We start from the raw sequence: 13,029 nt of genomic DNA, 5'->3' as shown, positions 1-13,029 counted from the left end.
ATTAACCATCTATAATAATCATCTCATGTCATGTGATAAGAAAATTGTTGCCTCATAAGATACGCACATCTTATAGTGTTTATGTATTTTAGTTTGGTGGAGGGGTACGAGAACATATGTGATAGATGATGGGGTCCATATGATCGATACACCTACCATGGAAGGTAGGTCTCACAAGGCACTGCATCTTAGGTGGGACGAACGATTTGAAGAGGGGTTTTTTTTCCCTCTAAATAGATTATTTCGCAAACTCAACTACTGACTCTACATAAATAAATAATTTATTTTTTCTGAAGATACAATATAAATAAATAATTTATGCTTATTCAAACCTACGTTCACTATCCAAACAACAGTACTGTTTATATGACCTACCATTTGATCAGCTATAGAATCTTCAAATAATTAGTGCATATATTTTAGGCAGATAGCTCCTAGATAAATAATCAAACACTGATAAGGTAGCGATCATCTTATTTTCAATATGGAAAATGCATTGACTCACGAAAAACCTTTCTCGACCGTTGGACTCCCTGTTTTTTTTTTAATTTTATTTTAAGTTTTGGTAAATATTTTATTCATGACAAACCATCTACTATTGTTTATGGTGCTGAAAAACTGGATTTACACCTACTGCAGAAAGATTATTAGGTGAGCATATCGGCACCCTTTCGGTTTATCAAACAGGCCATATAATTTCGAGCAAGCCTGCCAAACGCCACACCTCAAAATAAATTTTGCAGTAGCATTTTTTTTTATTTATTTTTAGTAAATGTACTATTGAGAGGTTTGTTGTGAATTTATTCATACATATATATGATTATGCATGTGGAAACTTAACACGCAGACATACACAGGCATACACTTACATATATGCATATGTTATATATATATATATATAATGATGAATGGTGTGAACCTTCAATTTAGATATTTTATTATTTATTTTGACATCGAAAAAAGTAAATATTCTAGAGAAAAGCATAGTCCATCTCTCTCATATATGTATTCTATGTATGTGTATATGTATATATGTATGTATGTATGCATAGATAGATGGATATGTATGGATGTATACGTACACGTATGTGTGTGTATATATATATATATAGCTATTGTAATGCACATATAAGACTCACTCATCAACATGTTGTAATCTATGGCACAACTAGAATAACTTATCTCTCATTGTCTCTACATTATGAGATCTATTATTTTTGTGAGCCCCGAACATTTGTGAAACTACAACTAGCATAAGGCATGTGTGACATGTCCCTTATATTTGATCAAGACATAACAAATAAATGCTAGCTAGAACTAGAGCCATTTCATAGATAGATTAGCTACCTTCATATATGATGCTAGACCACATATAATATCAAAAGCGCTTATAATTCAATAGGCCATACAACCACAAATTATTGGAACGGTTGATGAAGACATTGTAAATGAGAGTCATGCCTGCAAGAATCTTGATGACACATCACAATAATACATAAACCCATGGAATTTTGTTGCGTGGCCCGTCCATGTCGGTCCCTTTCTATGTGTAATGGTGGCTGTAGGCAGGAAATTGTCCATTTGATGTTGCTTTTACCGGGTCCTTTTGCTCAAATGTGACATCCATACAGGAAGGACTAATCAAAATCAAGTATTTGTTCAACAAGCTCTTTGTTTGTAGGTATCATTAAGATAAACAATCATAAATAGACACGTTATTCATATACCTCAATTTCCAATTTGTTTGACCCGTCAATATTTGCACCACTAGCTTATAAACATAATTAAACCTTGCACCCGTAGAACCCAATGTTTTTGGGATAGAAAAATTTTTTTGAGTAAAATTTGACAATATCATAGTCGCGTACTATTTTAGATATCATGGTTGCTATATATTGCATGAACAATCTTAATATATCAGCTCAGAGCAATATTCAAAAATTATGGATCTTGATGTGATTTTCAATTTTAATATTTATACCAAATTATAAAATTCTGTTATTATATTATGTTGTATCAAGTTTTTGAAATTTTATTATTATATTCTACTATATTTAGTCGCTCTAGATTCAACTTGTATATAAAATAGTCATGAATAAAATAAAAAAAATTAAATCTCATTTCTGATAAACATAATGAAAATGGTGTACAAATTAATGATTTTGTCTGATAAACTATATTGCCACATGCATCAACTGTTCCTTGTACCCGCTTCATGTATAATGGATTATACTGCGACGTACATCAAGCAATAATGCAATGTTCGGTTTGGTCCCTTAAATTGTCTCACGTTACTCTTGATTGGGACCGTTGACCACTTGAATTTTAGCAGCCAAAACAGTGATATACGTTGATTTCTGGCCACTTGTTTCGACCTTTAATTTGTTGCATACCAAGCTCTAGGTTATTTCAATTTAAACTAAAAGTTTGAACAAGAACATGATATATCTATCTAGAAAATATCTAATATCGTTAAAAAACCAAGATCTAAACCAAGATCTGCACTTGCTTATCTAAAAACGGTCGACCAGATTCTACGGATAGCAGAATTCCACTTGGAAGCACCAAAAAAAAAGAAAGAAAGAAAAAAGAAAAAAATTGATTGGTAGTAGTGTTCAAATAATTGCATACCCCTTGTAAATAGGATGATCGGATGATCGGTTGTTGGAATGAAGCCAAACAAAATATATGGGAGAAAGCGTTTTGTTTGGCAAGGAATAAATGATGGATGTAAGACGGCGATCGCCTACATAAATTGAGGTGGACATGGAGCTCGTACATTTTCCACCATGGAAGAGAAAGAGAAAGAGAATTTGAAGAGGTAATGCCCTCCTCTATTTGTCTTTATCTATATAAAACTTTAGGGGTATATGGAAGACTAAATTGTGACAGGAAGAGGGGGGGTCCATTTGCTTTTTTTTTAATATATATACATTTTTTACTTTTTTTTTTTGAGAAAACTCACCCCATAAAAGGTAGAAGTTACTTAGGTTCCACCAGAACCATAATATAATTTTCATAGGTGGAATTTTAAGAGATTTTTTGTTATGATCTGGATAAGTATTGTATATATATTTTTATTATATTAAAGAGGAGTCATGGATCGACAAACAAGTGTGAAAAGTTAGTACATATCGTGGGGCTCTAGCTTGAAAAGTTAGTACTATATTTTAAGTGTGATTCTAGTAGATCTGAACCACTTAATAATTTTTTTTTTTATAGCTTGAGCATGTGCAATCTATGTATTCTAAGCTTCAATATACGATGTACACCTTATGATGCAGACCCGTCTTACATCAAACCATCACGAGGACGAGTTTTAGTTGTCTTTCGCTTCTAAATTCAAATGGTCATAATCTTTATATATATTAAAAAATTAAAATAAAAATTCAATCAAAAACAAAAATTTAAAATAATACAAGTTCATAATATAATATAATATTTGAGAAGAAAGTGAAAATATAAATAAATACAGTTGGACGTATGCATATGAACAGTTGCGATAATGTGACAAGAGGAGCATGTGCCGCCACAACCGCTTTGCTGGCAAACCGCGGAACCACGCGGACCACGCTTTGCTGGCCCCCTCCCTCCTCTTAATTACCTTACTTAATTTCACTTACCCCTAAATTTTAGACGCCAAGATAGGAAATAAACTAATGCATGACGTTACTTCCAGTTATAAATATTTCCTCCTTACCTCCTTCCATCGGCATATTTTCTCTAAGAGTAGGACTCTCCTTCCCCTCCCGTTCTCCACAATCCACAGGAGTCTTCTTCCAAAACTCTTATCCTGCAAGAAGAGTCCAAACACAAGAAGAAGGATAAAAACGGAGGGGTTTTGAGTTCGTAAAACGAGAGGAGGAGTTTTGTTCAAGTCTGATGGATGGCATTAGCTATGGCTTCATCAACAGCAGCGGCACCAAGGGATTCATTTCTTATCTCCTTGCCGCCTCCTCTATAGCCATAGCCGCCGCTTTCTTCGTCTCTAGCAAATATTCTTCCGATGGATCTCAAAGCAACCTCCTTGCTGCCTCGTCCAAGGACACCAGAGTTTGGCCGGTGAGGACTCTTGATCTCTTATTTCCATTCTTTTCCACCTGTCCTATGCGATATTGTGACAAGGTGTTTGATGTGGGACTGGACAAACAGGAGCTGGAGTTGAATTGGAGGACCATCTTGGCGACGATCATTGGCTTCTTGGGCTCAGCCTTCGGCACGGTGGGCGGTGTCGGGGGCGGTGGCATCTTCGTCCCCATGCTTAATCTCATCGTCGGCTTCGACACCAAGGCTGCCGCCGCCCTCTCAAAATGTATGCTTTTACAGTTCTTCGGTGCTGGATCACAGTGGATCATGCCGACAAGGCTTGTTATGCGTATGATCGTTTTTTGTTTCTTTGTCTCTTAGGTATGATCATGGGAGCGTCTGCATCGTCGGTGTGGTACAATCTTCGGGTATCGCATCCTTCGAAGGAGGTGCCGATCATAGACTACAACCTGGCGCTGCTGTTCCAGCCCATGCTCATGCTGGGAATCACTATCGGTGTAGAGCTAAGTGTAGTGTTTCCCTACTGGCTCATCACTGTTCTCATTATCTTTCTCTTCTTGGGTTAGTTTTCAGACTCCGAACCTCTTAAGTTCTTCTGCAGGATACTAATAGTCAGATACAAAAGATGGTAATGATGAACATGTAGTTAATGGCAATGATGTTTGTAAATACTTTAGGTACTTCATCAAGGTCTTTCTTCAAGGGAATTGAGATGTGGAAGCAGGAAACCATGCTCAAGGTCTGTTTGTTTCTTCTTTTCTTTTCTCAGAAGTTGGAGAGTAATGTTAGCAAGAAGAAGATTGATTCTTTTTGAACTGTAGTTCTTAATCGACCCGTAAATCTATGACCGAGTGCAGATGGAGATGGAGAAGCAAGAGCAGGAGGCCAAGTCTGAATTTAATGGAAATGATGGTTAGTCTTCCCTTTTTTACAAAAAGGAACCAATGTTATAGATGCTTAACCAATTAGCCATTCCAATTGCTTGATTTGATTTTAACGCTTTTTTTTTTGAAGCAGTTATCATTGATTCAGAATACAGGCCTCTACTTCCTCAGCCAGAGAAATCAGGACTTGTAAGTGAAAAAATTCATATATCTGAAACAAGAGAAAAAACACTAAACTACTCATATGACACAGTATCATCTATCTGTTTATTGGTTAATTGAATTATTTTCTTTAATTTTTCAAGGATATATTGCTCTTCAACATAAGGTGGAAGGGGATCTTGGTGCTGATGCTTGTTTGGTCCTCTTTCCTGCTCCTCCAAATCCTAAAGGCAACACTCCTAAGCTTTTAACTCAGTTTCTCTTGTTCTTTACCTATATTCTGACAGATTCCTTCCTTTTTCTACCCTCATTTTTCTCTCTTGAATGAATTACTCACAATGATTTGGTGTGGCCGCAGAACAATTCAGAAGTCTGCAGTCCTTTCTACTGGGTGGTCAATATCTTGCAGGTGGGGGACCTCAACCTCAACTAATTTGCCTAATTTCTCTTATTCATCTGTATTACTTTTAATTTCTCTACAATGATTATATTATAAAAATAATAATTTATTGTAATTAAAAAGGATTAGTTAGTAATTTCTTGTTTAATTTGATTAACTTGACAGTTTCCAATTGCCTTGAGCGTTTTTGGATGGGAGGCAGCAAAATTGTGGAGGGAGAGCAGGGAGAGGAGGATGTGTGGGAACTGGGAATGTGTTTGTGAGGCCTCCATTGAGTTTCGTAGGTGGCAGCTGCTCTTATGTGCCTTCTGTGGCCTCCTTGGTGGCACTGTTGGGGGACTCCTTGGTTCTGGTGGTGGCTTCATTCTTGGCCCTCTACTGCTTGAAATTGGAGTCATTCCTCAGGTTTGGAATACCTTCCTTGTTTAATGAATGCAATTTTATCTTAAAAGTCAAAAAATATATTCAACAATGTTGCTTAATTAACTTACCACTCTTTCATGGTCATTGTTAGACTAAGGCGTTTTCAAAAAGCTGTCTTTGTTGAATATCTTACTTTGGGACAAGATTTCTATTTTTTTTCTTGAATTCTTTTATCCTCAGTCTTCATGATTCTCACTGAGGCTCAAAGCATGAAGAATAAGGAGGGTTTTGTCCACATGAATATATTGTTCAAGAAAAGGTCTGTAATCCAATACAATAATTATGGCTCTTTATGTAGTGATATCATATATGTTACTTAGATACTTTCATCTAGGACCTTTGTAAATTAATCTTGGTCAGAGGAGTCATGTCTAGTATAATAGCAAAACTAAAACCAGTGGAGGTTGTTTAAATGAATACTTCTTATGGTTAATTCCTCTCCAACATCATTGGCTTTGATTCATTTATAAAATTGTATATTTATTTTAAATCCAGCAACAAGCAATTGCATGTACCATGTTGCATGCGTGGGGTCATAACATTAAGTTGTCACTTAGACACCAGTGGATATATTGTTTAACTGATCTCTTTGGGAAAGCAGACAACCTTTTAACCTTTGGTGCCAGGTGCCAATGGTAACACACCACAAGCAAATACCTTTTCTTCTATTTACCTTTGCTGTAACCCTTTTCATGGTATTCTTCTGTTGATAAAATTGATGTTAGGCACCGAGAGAGTTAGATGAAAGTTCTTTTCGAACTACCCTACAAGAACTTGAATCTTTACACTTGCATATCATGATCGACTTGATCTGGTCTTTGCTCAAATTCTTTGAGCTGATGCTTATGGAGTTTGTGCATATCTGGCCTTCTTAGTTCTTCCGTAGAAAGAGTCTTACTCTTTTTGTTTCTTTTAGCTTTGCACCTCCTTGTATCAAAAACAAAAAAAAAAAGAGGCGTTTGTATTCATCCTTTGTGACAAAGAGGAGGAGTACGTCTATAGGATTTCCTTGTCCTTTGAGTTCAGAGTTGTCTTATGGAAAAGCTGTAGTGGTCCGTCCCTATGTAAGTTTGAATGAATAATTGCTTAAGAGTTAGGACAGCTAGCCAAGCTTCGCCAATGGGAAAATGACAAGTTTATAGTACAAAAGAATGGTGACATGAAAAGGTTTTGTAATATATAAAGTAGCAACTGTACCTTGATAAAGGTTCGAATCATGTGAATGACCGGCCCACATGTGATAGCACCCATTGTCATAGCACCCATGCATATTGTTAGCCACAGCGGTCCCTACGATGATCCTATGCGACATCGATCCCAAATCACCCTCACTTCTTAAATCACTGCTTGACACGATGCGAAACCTGTCTTTGAGGACGGGTTTTTAAGATGACATTAGGGCGGCAATCTTAGACTAAAATTTGGAAACAAAAATATCCATCAGTCTAACTGAAAAAATTAGTATACAATATTATATATATATATATATATATGATATATATTATAATATATTATTAATCATATTATTATTCAATTATATTTTAAAATTACAATAGAAATATATTATTGCATTTTATATATATATTATGAAATTATATAAATATTGCTTCTATTTGCCTTATGTTATAAGTATAAATAAAATATTAATTCTATAATTCTAATTAATATATTTTTATGGAATTTATCAGGGATTGTTTTAGTATTATATGATCAATCTTTTTGGATTTTCATCGAATACCAAATAGGCTATTAGTCGGGGATATTTAAAAATTAGAACATAGCACACCAAACATAGTGATAGGCTATTAGTCGGGGATATTTAAAAATTGGAACATAGCACACCAAACATAGTGATCTTAGATCATTAAGGATCAGATTATTCTAGGATAAGGATCATTAGTGATCTAAAATTTCTTTAGTAGTCCCATTTAGGTCACCAAACACCGCCTATCAATCCATAAACCGCTTAAATGTTGGCCAAGGTACATCAACATAATCTAGGCCCTGCATTGTTGCGGCTGCTAATTTTCCACCACAACATTGGATCATACAATCCATCCCATAATGCGCGAGATCCAAGGCACGTGAAACATAGGTTTTGCATGATAAAACTCATAAAACGTCACACCTTTTGGGGGGTTATTTTCAACTTTGACTATGATCTGTTTCACATGTTAAGAATTCATGCTTGTATTGTTTCATGAAGTGGATCTCATACATGCCTTGAAATAATATTCATCGAAATTAACAATCAATTCACATCTATATTCCATAAATGCTGAACAAATCTCATGCGAGAAGTCCCAAGCCCTAAGTCTACACTGGGAAGGCATCAAAGATGATACTAATTGCATCTCTGTTATTGTTGAAATTTTAAATGGTATGCTCCTTGGGTTGATAAAATAATCTGGAGATCAATTTTATTCTTCATGTTTCCTATCATTTCTACATTAAGAAAATAAAGGGTACAAAAGCCAACATGTGAGCAAGCATCAGAAGACATAAATTCCACTTCTTCCATTAGGCTTTTTTTTTTTTTGAAAAAAGAGAACAGGTGGGAGTGCCACCTCAATTTTCAGTTAAGACTATAAAATGTTACAGAGGCTGGAGTAAAGCAAACCTCCACTAAATTCTATGACACATCTTAGGTAATCCAATTTGGGTCTCAACACATTAATCAAAAAATGTTTGATCTTGCTTTCCTTTTTTTTCCCTTTATACAAGTATAGTTATGAAAATGGAATGCTAAACTAAGCTTTAATGGATTTTCTCTGATGGTTTTGGTAGGTTGCAAGCGCAACAGCAACATTTGTTATGATGTTCTCCTCATCCCTCTCAGTTGTGGAGTTCTACTTTCTCAAAAGATTTCCCATTCCTTATGGTATGTGCAATATACTTCCATCCTTCATCACAAAAACACCTCAACTTCATCAACAATGATAGTAGCCATTGTAGTATAATCAGTTAAATTAGCAACAGCATTAGTTTACACCAAAATCTTCCATCAAGGAAGTAGTTAACAACCACACCTTGTTATTGCTGCAGCACTCTATCTCATTGCGGTGTCTGTGATGGCTGGATTCTGGGGGCAATTCTTTGTCAGAAAGTTGATTAAGATTCTCAAAAGACCATCCATCATCATTTTCATCCTATCCTCTGTCATCTTTGCCAGTGCTCTTACCATGGGTAACCAATATAGATTATGCACTTTTGAGCTTACTACTTGTCCTTGAGAAAAATATTTAGGCTTAAGAACAATGTTGGATGCGTCTCGTAACATCTTCTTTTTTTTCTTTTTCCCGTTTTAGGTGTTGTTGGAACTGAGAAGAGCATCTTCATGATTAAGCAGGATGAATATATGGGATTTCTTGACTTCTGTGAGAAATATTGAAAATGAAGAAATATGCGGAAGAGTGTGGGTCAACACCTAGTTGACCTGATCATTTCCACCATGAATCAATAAAGGATTCAGAATCCTGGAGAGTGTTAGCTCCTTGCTGACCTCCAAACCATCTGCACTTCAAAGTGAAATTGCTTCATTCACCAATTACTATGCAATTATTGTATTCAGTCATTATTGATTAGTGTGTGAATTGTGATGTGAATTTTGGAGCTTTGGAAATAAGTTGCCCGATGATTCACTTGCAGCATGATCTCATGTTATTGTGATTGATTCAGATTGAAAAGGAGAATGATAGTAAGTTATACTTGAAAATAAATATAAACCTAAATAGAAGATTATGTTGTTGCTCTTATGTAATCCCTCGATGAACATGAAAATCTCTTGTAAACAGCCTTTATTTTCTTTTTCCTTTTTCCTTTTTCCTTTTTCCTTCTGCCTCGGGGGAGAAAGATAGAACAAAGCCCAACCAGCTTCATTCAGGTAGTTACACTGAAAATTATTACGAGAATGCGTGCAAATAAATTGTATATCGGGACATAGCATTTCCAGCAGCTGAGTTGTTCACAAATCTCAAAACTTTCTTTGGGAAAAAAAATGCTCCAGATGCAACGAGGCATTTTTTTCGAAGGAAAAAAGAAACCAAGAGGAAGCATGACCGAAATTGGGGTGAGCATAGGACCAAATCGATCAGGAGTCTGTTAGGTCACCAAAATACAAAACATGGTGACATTAATAAGTCAACCAGTTAGCAACCTTATGATAAGATATTTAAACTTCATTGACCATAATATTTAGAAATTAAAAGAGATTTTGTTAAATTGATATTGCTCCTTAGCTTAGAGATAGCTAACTATTACATTGCTCTTTCCTCAACGGATAGGCGTGAACTACAGTGGTCGTTTTCAGATCATGATGCCTTCTGATGTGAGCTTCTTCCACATTGAGGAAAACATTAAGGGATTCAGGTCTCCCATGGATGTACAAGACATCATCCGATTCCATCTTCTTACATACATCATCCTAGAAGAATGCCCAACCCCTCTACAAATGAAGCACACTAGGCCATTTCTACAATCTCTCTTAGGATGGCCAAATTTCGTACATCAGAAGCAGGCACTTGGTTTAAAGAGGGGTCGTTATTTCTGGAAACCAGGCGGAGGGAGGTCAATAACCAGCAGAGTAAATGCCTTCCACCTGTTTCTGGTTAAGGTAGGTGGACATTAAATGAGGTTTCTTAAACAACTGTACCCAAGATTCAGGAGCATGAATTGGTCTTGAAATCTTGGGTATGCGGTCATGGCAGTCTTGCGATAAGCATTCAATGCAGGTCCCGGATGCTTGCCAGGTACACCCTCCTCACAAGCAAAGGAATAACCGAGTAAGATTGATTTGAAGATAATTGGCCACGAAAACACCCTTGGTGCGGAGGGTTGAAGCTAGAATGACAATATGGGAAAGCAAATCCTTGTCTTTTAGAGGAGGTTGAAGTTAATCAACTCCATACTCACATCTCTTCTTATTTACTTTATGTCGATTTACAAGCTTTCGGCATGCGTGATCAAGAAAATTAATAAATATGGAAAATCTTTTCAATGGTCAAACTCTTTGAGTTGTTATGGAGTATCATGTAAGGTTAATTGGAGTATAGATTGTCATCGAAAAAAAGATAAAAGTTTGGGAGTCAAGGATCTGGCTGAATTTAATGTGTCTCTATTATCAAAGTAGGATGGAGGTATCATTTAAATGATCCAGAATTTTGGAGGAAATAGGTACAATTTGCCTATTATAGAAAAGTCAAATTATCTATGAGTTAGAAACCTATTAGAAGGTGTTCTAATCGTTGGCGTGATGTCATTAACGCTCTTCCTGCCTTTTGGAATAGAGCTCATTTAAAATTGGCAATGGACATAATAGGAAAGATCCTTGGGTCTGTGATGCACCCCTTTAATTCCTATTTCCAGCTTTATACAATTTTAGCAGGAGAAAAAATGGCACTATTGTTGATCACCATAACCCACATTCCCACATTCTATATCTTGGAGGCTTAGGAGGCCAGCCTTTGCCTCCTTGGAAGCTCAAACCCAATTCATTAATATTTCATCTCTCTTGATTTCGATCACTCTTAATCAGGTAGAAAATCAAATATGTTGGAAATTGAGTACTAACGGGTCCTTTTCCACAAAATTCCTTTACTATTTCTTGAACACAAGGGGTATCAAATGTAGATTTGCTTACTCATTGTGGAAGCTTTCAATATCACTTAAAATCAAATGTTTTCTTTGGTTATGCGATAATACAAATGAGAGTGCTGATCATCTCTTCCGCATCTGTAAGTTCTTTTCCACTATATGGAAGACCATTTATTCTTTTCTTGGGATGCTTCATCCTCAACTAAGTTTTGAAAATCTATGCATTGATTAGAGGTTGAATCATTTTACAAAATGTGCTCAATCGACCATTCTTATGCTGATTGCTACTGGATGTTGGACCTGTTGGAAGGAGCAGAACTCCCGAATTTTCTTAAATAAAAGATCTTCAATTGCGTCAAGTGCTATAGAGGGACTTACAAATTTCAATGACTGGTCGGGGCTATGTGATCCCAATATGCAGATGGAGTTGGGAAGAATCTGGTTCAAAGTGAAGAATGTTGTCTTTAAGCTTGTGGATGACTAAAGAAGTTGAACAGAATAGTAGATGAATTTCAAATCAGTTGGATTGCTATGCTAATTTTTCCATAGAATGCTCTCATTTCAAATTGTTCAAACATAGGATCCTATTTTTCCTTGACAGCATGATTTTGCCTTGGTTGTATATGATGAGAATTCCAGCCTGCATCTTTTATGAAATGTCCTCTTGAAAATTAATTATAATTAGAGCATATTATGTTCTGACTACTATTCAACAGCGAGCTTTAACTTTACAGTCTTAGAGTTTTTAGCTTAATCACATTTTACTCCTCTCTTCATTGTACATAGTCCCCTATGTATATTTTTTTTCTCAATAAAATCTGGGCGGCCTTATTTTTGGGCCTCTCTTATCATCAAAAAAAAAAAAAAAAGAGCACCAGTCCTCATAGCGTCTAGGTCTCCGAACAGCTTCTCTGCCTCCCTGGAAGGAAGAATGACTTCCTAGAAGTGTTTCCACCTCAATGGTAGCTCAAATGGGACCTCTACCCTTGAACCACTTTCCCAGCACCAGGGGGCAGTCGGATGGACCATTCCATCCCCTTCACTGCTCTTAAAGTCTCCAGGGATCAATACAACTCCAAGAAATTGTGGCATACTAGCTGGAATATTGAGTTGCTAAGCCAACTTCAGAAGGCCAGAGAACTCTTCATGTGCAAGCAATAGAACTCTGAATCATGTTTCCAAGTAAGAATCAAAAATTTTATAATTACTTCCTATATTTTTTAAAAAAATATTTAATATTATTTTTAAAATTATATTCCTTTTGTAAGAATTCAAGAGGAAAATTTTCTTCCTGCAGGACCAGTTGGTGATATCATCAACATTTTATTCTAGCATCTCCTTATAGTCCATTGACATCAACTTATATCACCAATCTTGACATGCTTCCTGTGGTAACTAATGGTGTGCAATCCTGAACTATAAGATAATCTTTTCTATAGTGATACTAGAACAAAACTGACCATCTTCCTCACATATCATGTCAACGACTTACTAGATTTGTCTAGGTCTAGAAGATCTAGA

The 13,029-nt window shown here is 36.0% G+C and overlaps 1 protein-coding gene across 1 annotated transcript; it reads left to right on the top strand.

Moving 5' to 3' along the window:
- The first annotated feature begins 3,714 nt into the window (after positions 1–3,714).
- LOC120111134 (sulfite exporter TauE/SafE family protein 4-like) lies at positions 3,715–9,669 on the top strand. Its single transcript, XM_039127646.1, has 12 exons — positions 3,715–4,062; positions 4,153–4,312; positions 4,408–4,608; positions 4,725–4,786; positions 4,905–4,959; positions 5,065–5,120; positions 5,237–5,323; positions 5,452–5,502; positions 5,659–5,898; positions 8,704–8,797; positions 8,962–9,102; positions 9,225–9,669. The coding sequence occupies exons 1-12, from the start codon at positions 3,883–3,885 to the stop codon at positions 9,305–9,307; spliced, it is 1,410 nt and encodes a 469-aa protein (XP_038983574.1). The 5' UTR covers positions 3,715–3,882; the 3' UTR covers positions 9,308–9,669.
- The last annotated feature ends 3,360 nt before the right edge of the window (positions 9,670–13,029 follow it).

The sequence above is a fragment of the Phoenix dactylifera genome, chromosome 6 (assembly GCF_009389715.1).
Source record: "Phoenix dactylifera cultivar Barhee BC4 chromosome 6, palm_55x_up_171113_PBpolish2nd_filt_p, whole genome shotgun sequence".
NCBI classification, from domain to species: domain Eukaryota; kingdom Viridiplantae; phylum Streptophyta; class Magnoliopsida; order Arecales; family Arecaceae; genus Phoenix; species Phoenix dactylifera.
The sequence above is the reverse complement of the archived record's forward strand: the minus strand, read 5'-3'. Positions and strand labels throughout refer to the sequence as shown.